The sequence below is a fragment of the Oratosquilla oratoria genome, chromosome 5 (genome assembly GCF_046742065.1).
Source record: "Oratosquilla oratoria isolate Oo_2021 chromosome 5, ASM4674206v1, whole genome shotgun sequence".
Lineage (NCBI taxonomy): Eukaryota > Metazoa > Arthropoda > Malacostraca > Stomatopoda > Squillidae > Oratosquilla > Oratosquilla oratoria.
The window spans coordinates 69,192,548-69,208,698 of record NC_134781.1 but is presented as its reverse complement, the minus strand read 5'-3'; the positions used below and the strand labels follow the sequence as shown (position 1 = coordinate 69,208,698).

Here is a 16,151-nt window from a genome sequence, read left to right as displayed (position 1 = left end):
ATACACAATAATTATTAACATTTCATTTTTATTTTAACTTACAACTTGTTTTTCTGATTTTATTATATATTTATTTGTGTTATTTTAAAGCCACTCAACTAAAGCTCTTGAATTTTATGTTTACAATTTCAGCTGATAGAGCAGTGTGTGCAGACGAAAGGGCGCAGTGTGTCACGGCCGTGACGTCATGGAACATAGTGCCAGGGCTGTCAACATTTAGCTCGGGTTGTAGTGTGCGTGTGGAAGTCGTGCAGGAACAGTGGTACAATAGAGAACGTTGTTCTAGCCAGAGAACGAGCAGTGAGGACGGCAAGTATATCTTAAATAACTACTTGTGCGTATTTCAGAGTGAAATACATTAGTATGGATAAATCTAATATAACTGGAGATTACAGTGTTCTTAAGGAACATTTATTTTCAAATGGAAAACTTAGCTAGCCAAATCAAGAATACAGTGAATTAAGGATACTTTTGTGAAAAGTATGATGCATCACCATACTGTATATTTAGAGGACTGCAAATGAAATATTGGTAGCGTGCAGCTTTGAGATAAAAATATATGTTCTTATTAGCTGTCTTTCCAAGTTGTTGCAAAATAATTCCTCATGCAAATTTGACACTATAAGAAAGGGAGGTTGGAGAGATTGGAACAGTCACTACAATACTAGTTTTGCTGCCCACTCAATCATACCTCCGTACAAGTTTGTAGGCAGAGACGTTGTCAGCCATGAACAACGTGATCCAGCCACAGCTACCTTGCTAGATAGATTTGTCCAAATTATATCTAACCATTAGAAGTCGGCCTGCCTGAGGCAGACCAAATTCAACCTAAACATAAATGGCAGTCCTCTGACAATGAATTTCCCGATACTCTGATAAGATAATGACTGAGACTTAAGTATATATATACAAGAGTAACATTGTCGTTAAGTCAAATGCTTGTCACTGCCCAAACTATGCACGCCTACCTCGCTACCTCTCCTTGCTCAACCCTGCATCCTCACTTAGACGCCCAAGCGTCCTGCGGTGTTGGGGGTGATGCTGCGGGGCGGGTTGGGATGGTGAGGGTAAACATTGGGAAAGACATGGCCAGGGACACCTTAGGGGAGAGCTGCAGAGTCGAAGAAAGGGATCTGCAGCTGCACGGCTCGGCGTGGAAACCGGCTGTACCCCCATGTTCCATCAAAGTGTCGTTCGGGCGCAGGCCAGAAACCCAACAGGAACCTCCTCGCGGGAACGAACGTCATTACATCAACTTCGGAAGTAGAGACAACGATGCTCACAAAAACTTGAACCCCCATGGAAATGTGCGAAGCGTTCGTCGCGGCGGGTGCAGAGGAGGAACTCTAAGGACTAACAATTCCTCACGATCACCTGACGAAGGGTGTCGAATGGAGTCACTGTGCAACAGACAGCGAGTGTTTGATGACGAAGGTTATATTCAACGAGCTGCTTGCGTGTGTGTCAACGAAGGCGAAACTCAGGTAAGTGTGCCCCGATATTGGTTCCTGTACGAGTAGGTAATCGAAGTACTGTATGGCTTGGCGATCGTGATGTATCCCTCCTAACCTTAAACGGGGTTCGAAGATCGATCCTCATTCGGAGATCACGCAGTTTCCACGCGATTCTCACGTGATAGACGCGCCTCACCAGATCCGCGACTATGAGTGAGGGAATGAGAAAGGGAGAGGGAGGGGGTTTCCTCGCACAATTGGTTGGCAAAATTGCAGTTAAATCTTATTGAGGGGGGACTATAAAAGTAACAGTGACGGGTAGGCTTAACTGCTCCCTTGGTTACAGGCCCGACACGCGTACATACACGTGTGTAGCCTATACAGAGCAGGTGGCGTGCGCGTTCGTAAAACCACCGTTTGTGAAAATAATTGGTTACAGAAAATGGGGCGGACAGCACGGCATATACTTACATCCCAATTTCCATATTTATAGATACTTAATCTCTGATTCTCAATCTTTAGCCTTGGAGTTTATTCACCGCCCTTCCACAAGGATGTAAATAGCTTATTCCTCTTTGGTTGGCTTTGTATTTTCATGATTATTTTCACTGCCCTCGTTTCAGTTTGCGTGTTATTTACAACTACTGTACTAAGATCGTTTATAATGATATTTTGGATGGGACATGTTTTCAAAGGCTATTTTTTTGATTATTCAAATTCTTGGGTGTTAATATCCAACTGATTGGCGTCCCTTTTCCCATACCGGGATGCTCATCAGAGCTACACTCGCCTGATTAGGCCTACCAGGTGAGAATTGCTTGAATATCAATCGAACATGTATCTATTTTTTTCTAGAAGCCATAACCTGCTGTGTCCCTGATTTCAGCTTTCTCGTCGATATACTGGACATTTGATACTAATTGTCATATGTTTGTTACCTGCATAATTTTTATTTGTGCATTTTTACACATGTTCCCTTCGTCAAGACGTGCGAGCGCCACATCCCGCTCATCTCGAATCGAGTCCCGGATGTCTGATTCCTGTTTATGAACGTTACATGCCGCGGCAGCCTTAGGGTATAAGGGCAGAGTTGACGACTTCGGTCGCAGCTATATGTCTCCTGGTGTATGACCTTCACCACCATTTTACATTCAGAAAGTTCGTTACCGAGGACACATCTAGCACATTTCTACATGTTAGTACACATTCTGGCTCTTTGGCCGAAACCGTGACACTTAAGGAACAGAAAAACAAAGTTGTATACTTCTTCCTTATAAGGTATAAGATGACCTTAGTCGTGTGTTGATATTCAAATGTTGAGAATGCATTGTCGTTTATTGATATTTTTTCATAAGTTCGGTATTACAATTTCCTTGTATTAAGATTCTCAGTCATTCCAAATTAAGGTACTCCTTATATTCTCACAATCATAATATCATACATTATTTTGATCGTAGGCATAAACGCATCTTCTTAGATTGGTGCCTTTATTTTATCTTAACATTTTTTCAGTTTAATTTTTGTCGCTATCAACTTGCCTATACCATCAAAGCTATCAAATGACTGTGAAGTTTAGTTTCCACGTTCTGCGTGTCATTGCTCACCATAGCTTTCTTATTACTTGCGACTTTCTCTTTATTTTTTTTTTTTTTGTAATCAGTACTTTCTTAACTCTCAACTAGTTTGCAACTCGCTTGGTTTTTAATGATCTTTCATTTAATCTAGTTTATCATGTATGATTTGTTCAAAGGCTACGGTCTGAGAGTCCTAGATCTTGTTGACATAAGTCGTTGAAAAATAGACTCCAATTTTATGAATTATCCAGTCTGTGTTGACTGAGATTTATTATACATTTTTGGCATGTTACATTATGATATCACTGTCTAGCATGTCAATATGTGTATTTGGTGTTCCTGATCATTGTTCCTTGCAAAAATCACATCATGCTACTTTTTGCTGAAATGGCTTTCCGAACAGCTCACATTTAACTGCACATTCTTCGTCGTCGGTTGCCACTTTCATTATTACCTGTCCTTTTTTTTTTTTCATTTCCTTTTTTATGCGGACCAAGTTGTCAGCATCACCTAAGATATCTTTAAATATAGGTTTGAGGCTTAATTTCTTAATCTGATTTCAATTTCTCAATGTGCTCGTTTTCTTTTCTGGAAAGGAGAAGGATTTTGTCATATCTAAGCACTTAGGTACTTCATATTACCACCATCTTATCACCATAATTTGATCATCTTAACAGTTTTCTTAATAGCTATAACTCACAATTCTCCAGCAGTATTTTAAAGTTAATCATGAACATATTTAAAGACACTAGATTTTATTCATATCTCAGACACTAAACGGCATTTTGATTAAAAAAGTGGAGTGCCCCAAGATACGCCTATATTTAACAACACCTATTAATGGGGCCTAGAGAAATGTACAGGATTTTTGGTAACACGGGAGGGAGTTTGGGTTCTAATATATATATATATATATATATATATATATATATATATATATATATATATATATATATATATATATATATATATTGTCTCTGAAATTAAAAATAAAATAAAAAGGGAAGGTTACTAGATGTCATCAATTAAAGATATGGAACGAGTGGGTTGGAAAGATACCAGTGAAAGGTTTTCCCGTCTTTCTGATATCAGCGCAAAAACATTCAGGGTGTCAACAATGAGCCACCGGTCATTGAGGGGTTAACGTGTATTAGTGTTCTGTATATCTACCAGGGGCTAGAAAATTCACAGACTAGGAATCCCCCATTCAACCATTGGAGCATCCCCCTCCCCCACACACACACACCATCGTCTTCATACCGGATGGTTGTTCTTCATCGTAGCCTAGTTGTTTGGGACCTTTGGAACCACATCTTGAACAAACTAAGGAATTCACTTCAAGGATGAATCCTTTCCTCTTTGCTTTTGTTCCCATATAAGACGCTCTTCACTTGGTCAAGAGGCAGCGTGGGGAAAAAATTCTACTTGTGCTCATAACACTCTTCACACACACACACACAATAAAGGATATAATCAAATGGGATAGTAGAAATACAAGAGGACATGGAAAGAGAATCAAGAAAGACAGTTATAGAAGAGATCTGAAAAAGAACAGCTTTCCCCACAGGGTAATAGGCATTTGGAACAAGTTAGGTGAGAAAGTGGTGTGTGCAAAAACAATACACGAATTTAAAAACAGTCTAGATATAATGAGATAAGAAGACGGGACACTACGAGCATAGCTCCCCTTCCCGTAAAATACAACTAGGTAAATACACACACACACATACATGTCCCCTGAGAAACATATAAACAAAATTTTTGGAGAAGCTTATAATTTAATAAGAACAATCAAAGTGGCATTTACATACCTGGATGAGGAAATGGTGAAGAAAATACTAGTCACTTTGATAAGACCAAGATTGGAATATGCAGCGACGACGTGGTCACCAAGTACAAAAAAATGTATAACAAAACTTGAAAGAATACAAAGAGCAATTATGAAATTGGCACCAACACTCTCAGAACTATCATATGAAGAGAGACTAGCAAAACTTGAGCTACAGACATTAGAGCATAGAAGAGAGAGAGGAGACTTGATAACTATTTATAGAATCATAAAAGGGATAGAAACTATTGATAGAGGATCTAATAAAATGGGATAGTGGAAATACAAGAGGACACGGAAAAAAAATCAAGAAAGACAGTTATAGAAGAGACCTGAAAAAGAACAGATTTCCCCACAGAGTAATAGGCATTTGGAACAAGTTAGATGAGAAAGTGGTGTGTGCAAAAACAATACATGATTTTAAAAAGTCTAGATAAAATGAAATATGAAGACGGGACACTACGAGCATAGCTCCCCTTCCCGTAAAATACAACTAGGTAAATACACATCCTGCCCAGGGGTGAATTTCAGTATCGCTGCACTTCGAGTCGTTACTCCAACTCTCGTGGGCGGGGAGTTAGGTGTGTGCGTGTAAGGTCACAGCATTACCCATAGATCGGTCATACGAGCTCTGAACTCTCTTTCGAGAGGGATATAGCTGTCGATCACGAGTCCAGCACGTGATCCAAAGACCAAGGTAAGTACACACACACACACATTGTTGTCAAATCTGAATAAGATGGATATGTTTCACAGAGACTGATTTATTTGGGTTGGAAAGATTACGCGAGGTCTAGGGATACGGTAATTTACGTTTGACATACTCTTGGAATATCCTAAAAGCGGATATAGTTCAAGCTGGAACCACACACGAAAAGCTACAAGATACACACACACACACACTTAAAACCAACCAAATTTATATGTACGGTACAGCGGTTGGTAGGCGTAATGGACGAACGTGTCAACTATAGTCAGCGCAAGGAGAAATGACCGATAAGGCGGGGCTAGGAAATTTCCCGGTGTTGCCACACATGGGCATCCATGGCGAGAACGTGCGTGTGGATGCAATGATTTCTGAATGCAGTGTGAGGGGGGCGGGGCCAGAGATTAGATGTAGCGGCAACGTCGCTCTCTCTTTTCCATATGCCATGTCTAGACTCGAAGAAACGAAACCTTTGTATAGAAAACATTGCTTTGATTTTTATCTCAGTGGTGGTGTGTGACAAAAATTATAATATAATCATATGTGGCAACATTATAAAATTATAAAATAGAATTATAAAATAAAATAAAATTATAAAATAATTAGATGTGGCACCACAGGGGAACTCCCAGTGCTCCGCCCTAACGGCCAGTTCTCAGTGCAACGGGTATAGTCTGTATCAAGACTGGACCTTGGTTTGTGCGACGGCACAAATAGCGTGCCCCTATTACCCCTCTGAAATTAGGTCGGGCAGGATGACGAGATAAGATCTGAAGATCTGCTGATTGTTTGGTGTCGATTAGATAGATAGTACTACGCTACCTCCCGGAGCGGTGACATCCTGTTATCCAAATCATCTGACATGCGCGCGTCTGCCCTTGCTAATCTAAAAACTTTTTCTTATGTCTCGACATTTGAAGGACTGGGCTGCTAGTTTTTTCCATGCTATGTTTTCGTTCCACTGTTTGCTTTGCCTCTCCTTTTTTCATGGCCGGTACACTGGTGGATCGTGAAATTTGTGTAAATTATTAATCTGTATTTCCAACAGTTACCGGTTAATGTTACATTGTAGACATTTTACTAATCTTTGGTACTGTAATTCTCAAGATTTATTGTATTAGAAAAATTATCAAAATTCAATATAACCCGATAATTACCAAGAATTGACACAATTGTAAAGAAAAAGTCGAGGATAGTTCTAAAGTGCTATATAAATTTTCTGATATTTTACAGTCGTTCTCAGAACCCCTATGCCTTTTTTGAAGAACATTTATACCAGTGGTTCCCAACCGGTGTGCCGCGGCACCAAAGGTTGCCGTGAGTTCAACTGAGGGTGCCGCCAAAATTCAGGGCAAAAATTACTGTCACAATTATATTTTTGTATTGTCATCTATTTTCGTTCATTAAAGCAGCATCAGTGTAAATATGAGTATTGTCATATTATCCAGGGACAAAATTTTGTTACTGATGTTGAATCAACAAAATACTGACAAACTAGAATTTAGATTTTCTAATAAGGGTGCCGGGGACTTCTAAAAAGATTTGGCAAGGGTGCCTCAAGCCAGAAAAGGTTGGGAACCATTGATTTATACTTTCATTCTAGCTGCTGCCAGTCGGCATTGTAGAACCCCGTCGTAGGGAAAGATGCAAGACTATATCGATTATTCCAATAGGAAAAAAATATGTATATATAACTCGCATGTCATCATGAAACCTGTGATGAGACTGCAATTAGCATAAACAAATCAGAATGTATTCTCTTCACCAGTGTGTCGTCAACAGCAGTGCATAAGAATGATCGGTGGGTAGGTCTATGCAAGAGTCCACCCACTCACCCGTCGTGCTGCTTCACACGGGCAAAGACGACGAATGGCGACAAGAAACAAAACCCAGAGCTATATTATTCGAACATTTATAGCGACCCATCCTCATTATTCCATAACATATCGCAAAAAAAAAAAAAAAACTTCTAACCAGACCAACAAACCCAGTGCTTCATCGGGCACACCTGGATGTCGACCCAAAAAGGAATTACGTCTGAGGTCAGGTCACCATCAATCACTAAAGCGGTATCGATGTTCCGCGCTTTTCATCGATTTGCGCTATCGTTGTGCAATAAAGGCTGATCTGTTATGATCAAACGTAATAAATAAAATAACAGTTTAAAATTGTACAATGACCACTTCATGGAATTTATTGGTTTGGAACTGATATAGTGATCGGGATAGGGACATCCATCGAATGCGCAGCGCGATCGATCGATGGTTGCGCGATCGACCGATTGCTGCGCAAACAATGGATCCGTCGATGGCGCAGCGCGATCGATCGATAGCGCGGGACATCGATACAGAAGGTGCCTGGCATGCCCGAGAGGGTATGACCCATGCGCACTCCCTCCAGACGACTCTTCACTGAGTAACCTCCGGGTTGACACAGCAGCGGTGGCCATAGCCCCGGAAACCTTGAAAAAAAAATACAATAAATCTAGGACGTGAACCTTCAGCAAGACAGATCGGGACAACAAATACATTCTCGGTATTCCCCAACCTTGTACGGTTTTAGTGCCATGGCTGTTTTTGACAGACTACTCACCTGTTGCCGAGCACCATTTGTAATCTGATCAATATCGAACTTTGTACTTTATCCTCGTCCTTCTACTATCGCTGGTCCTCCGAGGATACTTATCGTGCAAAAACGTAGATAGGCCTTACAGACTCGAGGTCATCGACCCTTCCCAGTCTGTAGCACCTACCCTACTTCTCATGACTTCGAGATGGATCCTCTTAGAAAATAGAATAGTTGACTAGCGAGGGTGAATATATCCCATAAGTCAGGGGAAATAAATTACAACTGCACACCAATCATGAAACGACATGGGATTCCTCACAACTAAAAGATATTGCCTGACAATTTGAAGAACGGTATATAAGGGCGTTCGTCATCTAAAACTCAAACTCACCTTCCCACTCTCACGAAGTGGGAAGTGAGAAACACCCTTTTTTTCCCCCCCAATGTTTGGGTCGCCTCTCCGCCTGGCCAGGACTGTCAGGAACCGACGCCAGAAGCACGCAACAAGTCCCGTCGTCTGTAGAAGGTTACTCGAAATGTGGCGATTCTTTACCAAGAACAAAATATAACGACGATTGTCATAATCAAGATCTAAGGATATAAGGTCTAACCACTTCCGACCGAATTTCGAGGGAGTTGGCGCAGCGGGCCCGTGAACGCCACCTGGCTGTTCAAAGTGGGGTTGGCGGGTCCTACAGCTGTCAGTTGAAGCTGGTGCGTCGTCCGAGAATGTCTTCGCTCGCACCGCTCCACGCAATTAGTTATATTCTGACAAATATTATATGAAATATATATATAAAATATTATAGTTCCTGTCTATATATATATGAATATATAATATATATATATATATATATATATAATATATAAAATATTATAGTTCCTGTCTTCCTTGGCGTTTCACAGTTTTCTTCAGTGTTTCACAAAGCGAAAACGGACCCAGCCTAATGACGTCAGAAGCTGCGCACAATAATCATAATCGTTTGTGGATTAACCGTAATATTTGGTGAAACCTTACGTCCAAAGAAAGGTATTACCCAGGAAAGATGCCTCGAAAAAGATACAAATTATATTTTGTTGTCAACCAGCGTTTCTATCCCTGGGGACAATGTCGCGTCGATGAGAGAGTCAAGCCTTGTTTACGCGGGGCAAGTATAAAGCAAGTCAAGTGTGCAAGTTAATTGAACTGTAGAGGAAAACGAGTAAGTACGTTTTCGCACGGGCCACTTGTCATTGACTTGACCTGTGCGAATATGTACTTGCTTTCCTCTCCAGTTCAAGTAACTTGCACACTTGACTTGTCCCTGAACTTGCTCGGTGTAAACGAGGCTTTATCGATGGTAAAAGGGAGATTTAACGGGGGTGGGGACGGAAAGGAGAAATAGAAGTTAGCAATGACCAGAACTCTTCTTTAAATGGAACTAGTCTCTATCCATAAAAGACTACCGCATGACCCTGGTCCGTAGGGGTGTCGGTATAAGCGACTGCATAAAATAAATGTAGCCATGACCTTCATGCGGATTAAGAGATCAGAACCTTGTGTTTCTGTAAAAGGTGCTCTGACCTCGCCTCACTCGCACAATATTTTTTATGATTCTTATTTTCTATTCTTTATTATTTTTGTTTATAGATTGCTGTTAACACAGTATAAATATTCTTGATCATCTTTGCCTTTCCATGTTGAAATAAAATCCTACAATGTCGTTCCTGTATATAAATTTTAACAGGCGGAGCACATTTTATTTACCCTTTGAATGTAGTGGTATTCCTTACACAGTAGATTTGTCCTGTAATTTATCATCTAACTTGGAATTCACTGGAGAACAAAAAATTGTCCTGCCGTTAGGTTACAAAAAAGGCATATTCATTAACATAAGAAAATAGAAACTGGTGACATACATAAACAAGATTAAAGAACTAAAATACAAATGATCATTAACTGTAGAAAAAAAATATGCGCAAATTTCGAATGGAATGAATGTAGAAGGTTGCACTAAAGAATATTCTGCTGTGGAAGGAAGGGTGGGGTGGGATAGGTGGGGCGACGGTGAGCGTCGATCAATCGAACCAGATCACGCATTTGAAAAAGAAGGCACGTTACTGAAAGCGCTGGCCCAGAAAAACGACTTTGGATTCAAGTTATCGTCCGATTCCGAAGTGGTTTTGGGAACATTGACCCCTTTTTTCTATTGCATTCAGATCCTCGTGTTTATCTACTCGAAGACACTTCATTTACATATCACAGGGTTTCTCATTGGTCCCACTGAAGTGTTTTGGTTCGAGAGCTTTTTTGAACGCTTGCTGCCGTTGTTAGGTCTACTACTCAACGTTTTTGCCGAGTTTCATTTTAATTTATTCGACTTAACTGTTCATGTAATTATTTTATTTGTATTTAATAAGTTTATTCTTTATTTTATTTATCTAGTTATTTCATTATTTGTTTATATATTTTATTTAGTTGTTTATTTTTCATTAAGCTTACTGCGTGGGGAATAAGTCAGTGAGCTAGTTTTTGTGTCGAATTTCGGTCTGTCTGAATCAAGTCCTTGAATGGAACTATTTTCGAGTACATTGAGGTACCTCAAGGTTGCTTTAAGGAAAAGACGGGAGTGCATTTGTGTGTGTGGGAGGGGGGAGGACGAGGAGGGACATACCCATGCGCTCATCTATGTAAGATCGAACACGAGGTCAGTAGACATAAAACTGCGCACTTGAATATTTTATATGTCGTCATACCAACTTTTATCTTAAATAAATCGGTCACGCAGTCATTTATGCAGTCACTGCCGAGTCAGATATTTCGTCGTAAGAGAAATTCCGTATTGGTCAGAAGGCAATTCTCATCACAATTAAGTCATGTGAAGACGATGAAAGAAGAAAACAAAGAGGACCAATGACTGATAAAGGGGAAGCAGAGATAACTTAATTTTACAATTTTTCTGGACAGAGATTTTCACAGTTGAAGAAAAAATAAATATCTGTGGCAAAAAAAAAAGTAGTAGGTGTCACCGTTTAGTAGAATTAATATCGACAGCAGAATTCGACGGCGTACTCGAACGTACAAATGCATCGCCTTAGACTTCGTCGAGCATTTGATAGCTTCAAAATTGCATCGCACCGTGATATGTATACAGCGAACGTGCTAATTTTTTCATCCCTTCATTGCCATAGACTTACCCTAATACTTAATTCTTTCAAAATTGGTGAGCATTATGATATATGTTTTAGCAGATGCTACATGGTGAACAACTCTATACAAAAGTTTCTCTTTTTCATATCCCAATGTCTGTCGGCGGGGGAAACAACTAAAGCATAAACCAACGATTAGGTAACTGAGTGACAGAGTTCAGGTTAAGAAACCTAAACACTTGTATGGTATTCTCAAATGTTTCCTTACATGGGTCTCATTTCAGTAGGAGTAGCAACTCGGGAACAATTCCCCCAACCATTTTTGTACGAGAGGACATATGTTCCCCACCCCATTTCACCACATATTTTTCTAACATCACAAAAATTACATATCATGGTTTCGCTGATATAATTCGTAAAAAGTATTTGGTAATTTTAACTTTATCTAAGATACGAAACTTGCTATTTTATAGGATTGTAGATTTCGAAATAATGATCATCACATTGAGGTGAATGATTGATATTATGTCAAAATGAAACCTTTCAGTGGTACAAGTTTATGCATGCCAGCTTCTCTCCCTTTTCTATAGCAAACATGGACATGTTCTTCTACTGACAGTTTCACCACAACCATATATATTTGGTTTATAAACCTATGACATGCTTGAATCGTGTCTATTGCACATCAACTTGTCATCACAAATTATAAAAGTATATGAAATAAACTGTTATTCGTTCTTCTGTGGTGTCTTATGAGACGTCTTTCAACTCCCAAGTATTCTCAGAAGTCGTCTCATTATCAATTCTGTAGCCCAGCCTGGGGTTCCCAGTCCGTCCCTCGGTCTTTGAACTCACAAACTGACCTCATAGATGTTCCTACTCACAAACCTGCATCAAGAGCTGTATTTATGTAGAACACATATAAAGGATTCGACAGATATTGGTATTATTACAGAATTCATATACAATCCTTATAAGACAGACTTGATATTTCCTGCACGGTCAAAATTCGGGATACAAAACATCTGATCTTGATCAAATGTGAGCTTATATTACTAGATTAATTAGTTTATTTGACATATCAGTCACCCGTGATGTGTGGAAAATATAGCAAGTTTAGTGACAACTCATCATATGTCAGAAATGTTTTAATGCATTTCATTATTCGAAAAAAAATTATATTAGGAAAATTAGTTTGTGCACTAATATGATAAATACTCAACAGTCAAAGATACTTGCAAACATGTGGTATATCAGTGAATGACCGCAGAAGTACTTGTTGTTCGTATCAAGGCCAATAGTATCTATTGACCTTGGCTTGTATAGTGTGACTTTCTTGCCAAGTGAACAAGAACCAACTCAAGACAAAAACATGAGTGGGCGTACGATTTCCTCGTCCGAAATCTTCGCATCCATCACTAGTTCTCCCAATACGAGTACAATTCATCATGGAATGAATTTTATTTGAAAGATTATTTTATTACAAAATTGTATTTCTGTAAAAAAAAAAATACTCGATTTTCTTTCACGGCTACCAGGTAGGACTTTAGTAAATTGAAACTTGTGGACTATGAAAAAAAAAAAAATCTTAAGTCGTTTAAGATGGATTTCGGTCATATCCTCCTGCCTGCCAAAGGACACTACCTCCAAAGTCAGCATCATAGGGGATTCACTTACAGCCTAGACCAATCTCACGGCGTTCTTTTGAAGACTAGACTAGGTTCCGTTATTATAGGATAACTGGTCCTCTTTCAAATTAGTTTCTCCGTACTTTCTGTCATCTTCATACAACCTTTCTCACTGCAACGCCTCATTCCTAGTGCTGTGTGCCCTCCGACAACTTCAGCTGGCATTGCAATAGTGATTTTAATTTGGTCATAAAACGATAGCACACACTGTGCCAGACAACCACAATGAGTGCAATGTGTAGCTGAGAGGCAGGCAGTCTTCTGGACAGAACTTTGACTTGGTCGGACGAAAACCCGTACGGGTGAAGATCAACCTTCTGTGTAGGCCTATGATGAAACAGACTGGCGTTTGCCACAGCAGAGCTGTAATACAGTTTTTTATGTATTTGTATTTTCTTTTTCGTCGCAATCCGTTTGAAAGAGAGCTTTGGAAAATGGAGAAATGGGAATTAGGGATAAAATAAGGCTTGTCATGGTCATGTACAATCCCAGCATCTCACCCATAGCCAGCACCACAACGCCAAGTTATGATCCAGAGCTCTATACCGTTTATATATATATATATATATTATATATATATATATATATATATATATATCACGGGGGGAAATATATACGGTGCACACACAGGACCAAAGACCATTTCTTCGCTTTCTTCCATTTTTAATTGATGGCTTGATTACAAAGAATCATCTTCAGGAAATAGACAAAATTATTACGAAACGCATAAGTCACATTGCAACACAAGTGGTAAGACGTGTAGGGAAGTTTTCATCCATAAATAACAAAATAGAAGGTATGAGGAGAGGTCACTGGCCGAACGCGTGTCCTGGCAAGGCCAATAGAAGAGTCTCAGTGTTGATACTACAGGAACTAGGTGCTGAAGAAGATGGGTTTGTTGATTAGTCTGGTCGCACAGAGCTGGTTCCTTTAGTTTGTGGTAGAATTAATAAAGGTATGGTAGAGGTCATAAATGATTAGATATTGATTATTGAAATTTCCCTATCTCTCCCAAAAGTTCACCATCCTTATGTCACTGTACTGCAATAAATAGTAATAGTTTGCACGATGCAATCTTGATCCAAATTGATCGTATTATTGCTCATTTTATTTTGTGGTTTCTTGTTGCCAGCGTTACCACAGTCGCCTAATGAGACTACGACGTGCCGTGTCCCCAATATATGTACAGAATTACGGGACGCGCAGACCTCGGTAGCGCTACAGTATTTATACACTAAATTAGTTTTGGACATCTTCCCAGAATTATTGGGCGAGTTATTCTTGATCACATGTACTATTTTCACTTCTTTATATTTATTATTTATTTGTTTATATTTTTTACATCTAGGTTAGATTTCTTATCACTTCGTTCTTACCCATGGGTCTATACAGTTTCCCCTTTACCTATTTCTATTTTGTAGTTTGAACTACTGAAGATATTGCGGTGGAAATATCTTACAAGTATGATATTTGTCCAAAAATGTGTCGATCTATCATGCTGCTAGTGACACTGACAGTCCTTATTAGTCTATCTAATACTCACGAACATCTAAGTAATGCAGCTCTAGATGAAGAGACTGTCAAGAGAAAAAAGGAGATAATGGTCTCGTGCATAAGTCCTGATGATACCTTGTAATTATGGAAGCGTTCGCCTTTCTCGCTCGTGCGTTGGCGGGCTTGGGATAAACGTTAGTGATGAAGTTGCCAGATGCAATTTATACCAAACTGCTATGTCGAGTTTTCGTTTGTCTTCGTCTACACCGTGAACCTGAACCCAGACGAATCTTGCAGATTGAATCCAGTTACGGAGATTCAGATTATCGTTACAGACGAAATGTCACCAATGTTCCTACAATGTGAATGTGGTTTCATAATTTGGTTTCGTATAAATAGGTTTTCAATATAGAGCACGGATGCTTGGATACGAAAAGGATTGAGTGGAAATCCCACTGCTACACGAATCTTCTGAACATAAAGTTTCACTTAACCAGAAAGAGGCTTCTTGATAGCTATGGTCTACAACCATTTCATTTGTAGTCGTCATCGAGACATCATTAAACACTAACAAGTGCAATCGTGTCAGTCATATTGATTCCTAAGATACTAATTAACTCTTCTGATGACTTAATATATCGGGAGTATGTGGTGAGAATGAAAGTTATTGTTTGGTTCAGGCGCTTAGCTGTTGTGGATGTCTGGGCTTAATTTCAGCGTTTTTTTGTTTTGTTTTGTTTTTAGGTTTATACGTTACACTAAAATAACTAGACATCATCACCTGTTATCAAAACAAATTTAGCACTGTCATTAACTGCATTCACATAATTAGTGAAGTAATTCACAGTATTATTAATAGGCTTGGTAGTGATTTAATTAAAGCCAACAAGATCGTTTCGACATTTATGAAGATACGTGTACTGGTCGGTCAAGAAACAAATGCGAAAAAGCTTTGCCGCACAGTTGATCTAATTGTCGGAAAGATGGTGGACAGCTTCACGCAAACATACGAAGTGTGGGGAGCCCTGGCAAATAAATATGCTTACGTACATGTGGTTGTTCGAGATTTGAGTTAATTTCTTTTCGCGCTCAATATTACACAATCATACATGATTGCAATATATATATATATATATATATATATATATATATATATATATATATATATATATATATATATATATATATATATATATATAATTTCAGTAGTTCAATGTCCAAGGTTAGTTGACAGGGAAACCCAACGTGGCTTACGCTTACGCTTACGTACCTACCGCCTTGAATGTCCATTGCTCGTCTTCAACTCGCATCCGTACGGGAGCCCGGCAGTAGGTCACCAGACTGCCATACACTTGCGACCCAGTTTCTCAAAATAAATATACTTGACCATGAGAAAGACTAAAAGCCCGTGTAAAAACATCCAATCGAATTTTGTTAGGACGTCAGACATACATCATAGGGGGATTGAACTCTTCACCATAAATGTGAAAGTTAAATTATATGATTCGTTTTTTACTATTAGCAATTAGAATTCTTCTCTATGAATATTAATATGTTTATAGAAACAAACACAGGAGTACACAATATTTTCTGGGATTGTTGAAGACTTTAATTGCTTGAATCAATTTAAAATGTTTATGAACCTGAAGTCAACAGTTGTAGGAGTTTCACGGCATCTTATTGATTACTTGGGGCTCGATAATTTCTTTG

At 39.1% G+C, this 16,151-nt stretch overlaps 1 protein-coding gene across 1 annotated transcript in view; it reads left to right on the top strand.

Annotated features, from left to right (window-relative positions):
- Nucleotides 1-219: 219 nt before the first annotated feature.
- The window catches only part of LOC143025526 (uncharacterized), a 76,374-nt gene continuing 60,442 nt past the window's right edge, over nucleotides 220-16,151 (top strand). Inside the window, exon 1 of the mRNA XM_076185323.1 lies at nucleotides 220-1,484. Within this exon, the coding sequence (XP_076041438.1) occupies nucleotides 936-1,484 (549 nt within the window). The 5' untranslated portion in view covers nucleotides 220-935. The remainder of the gene's footprint in view (nucleotides 1,485-16,151) is intronic.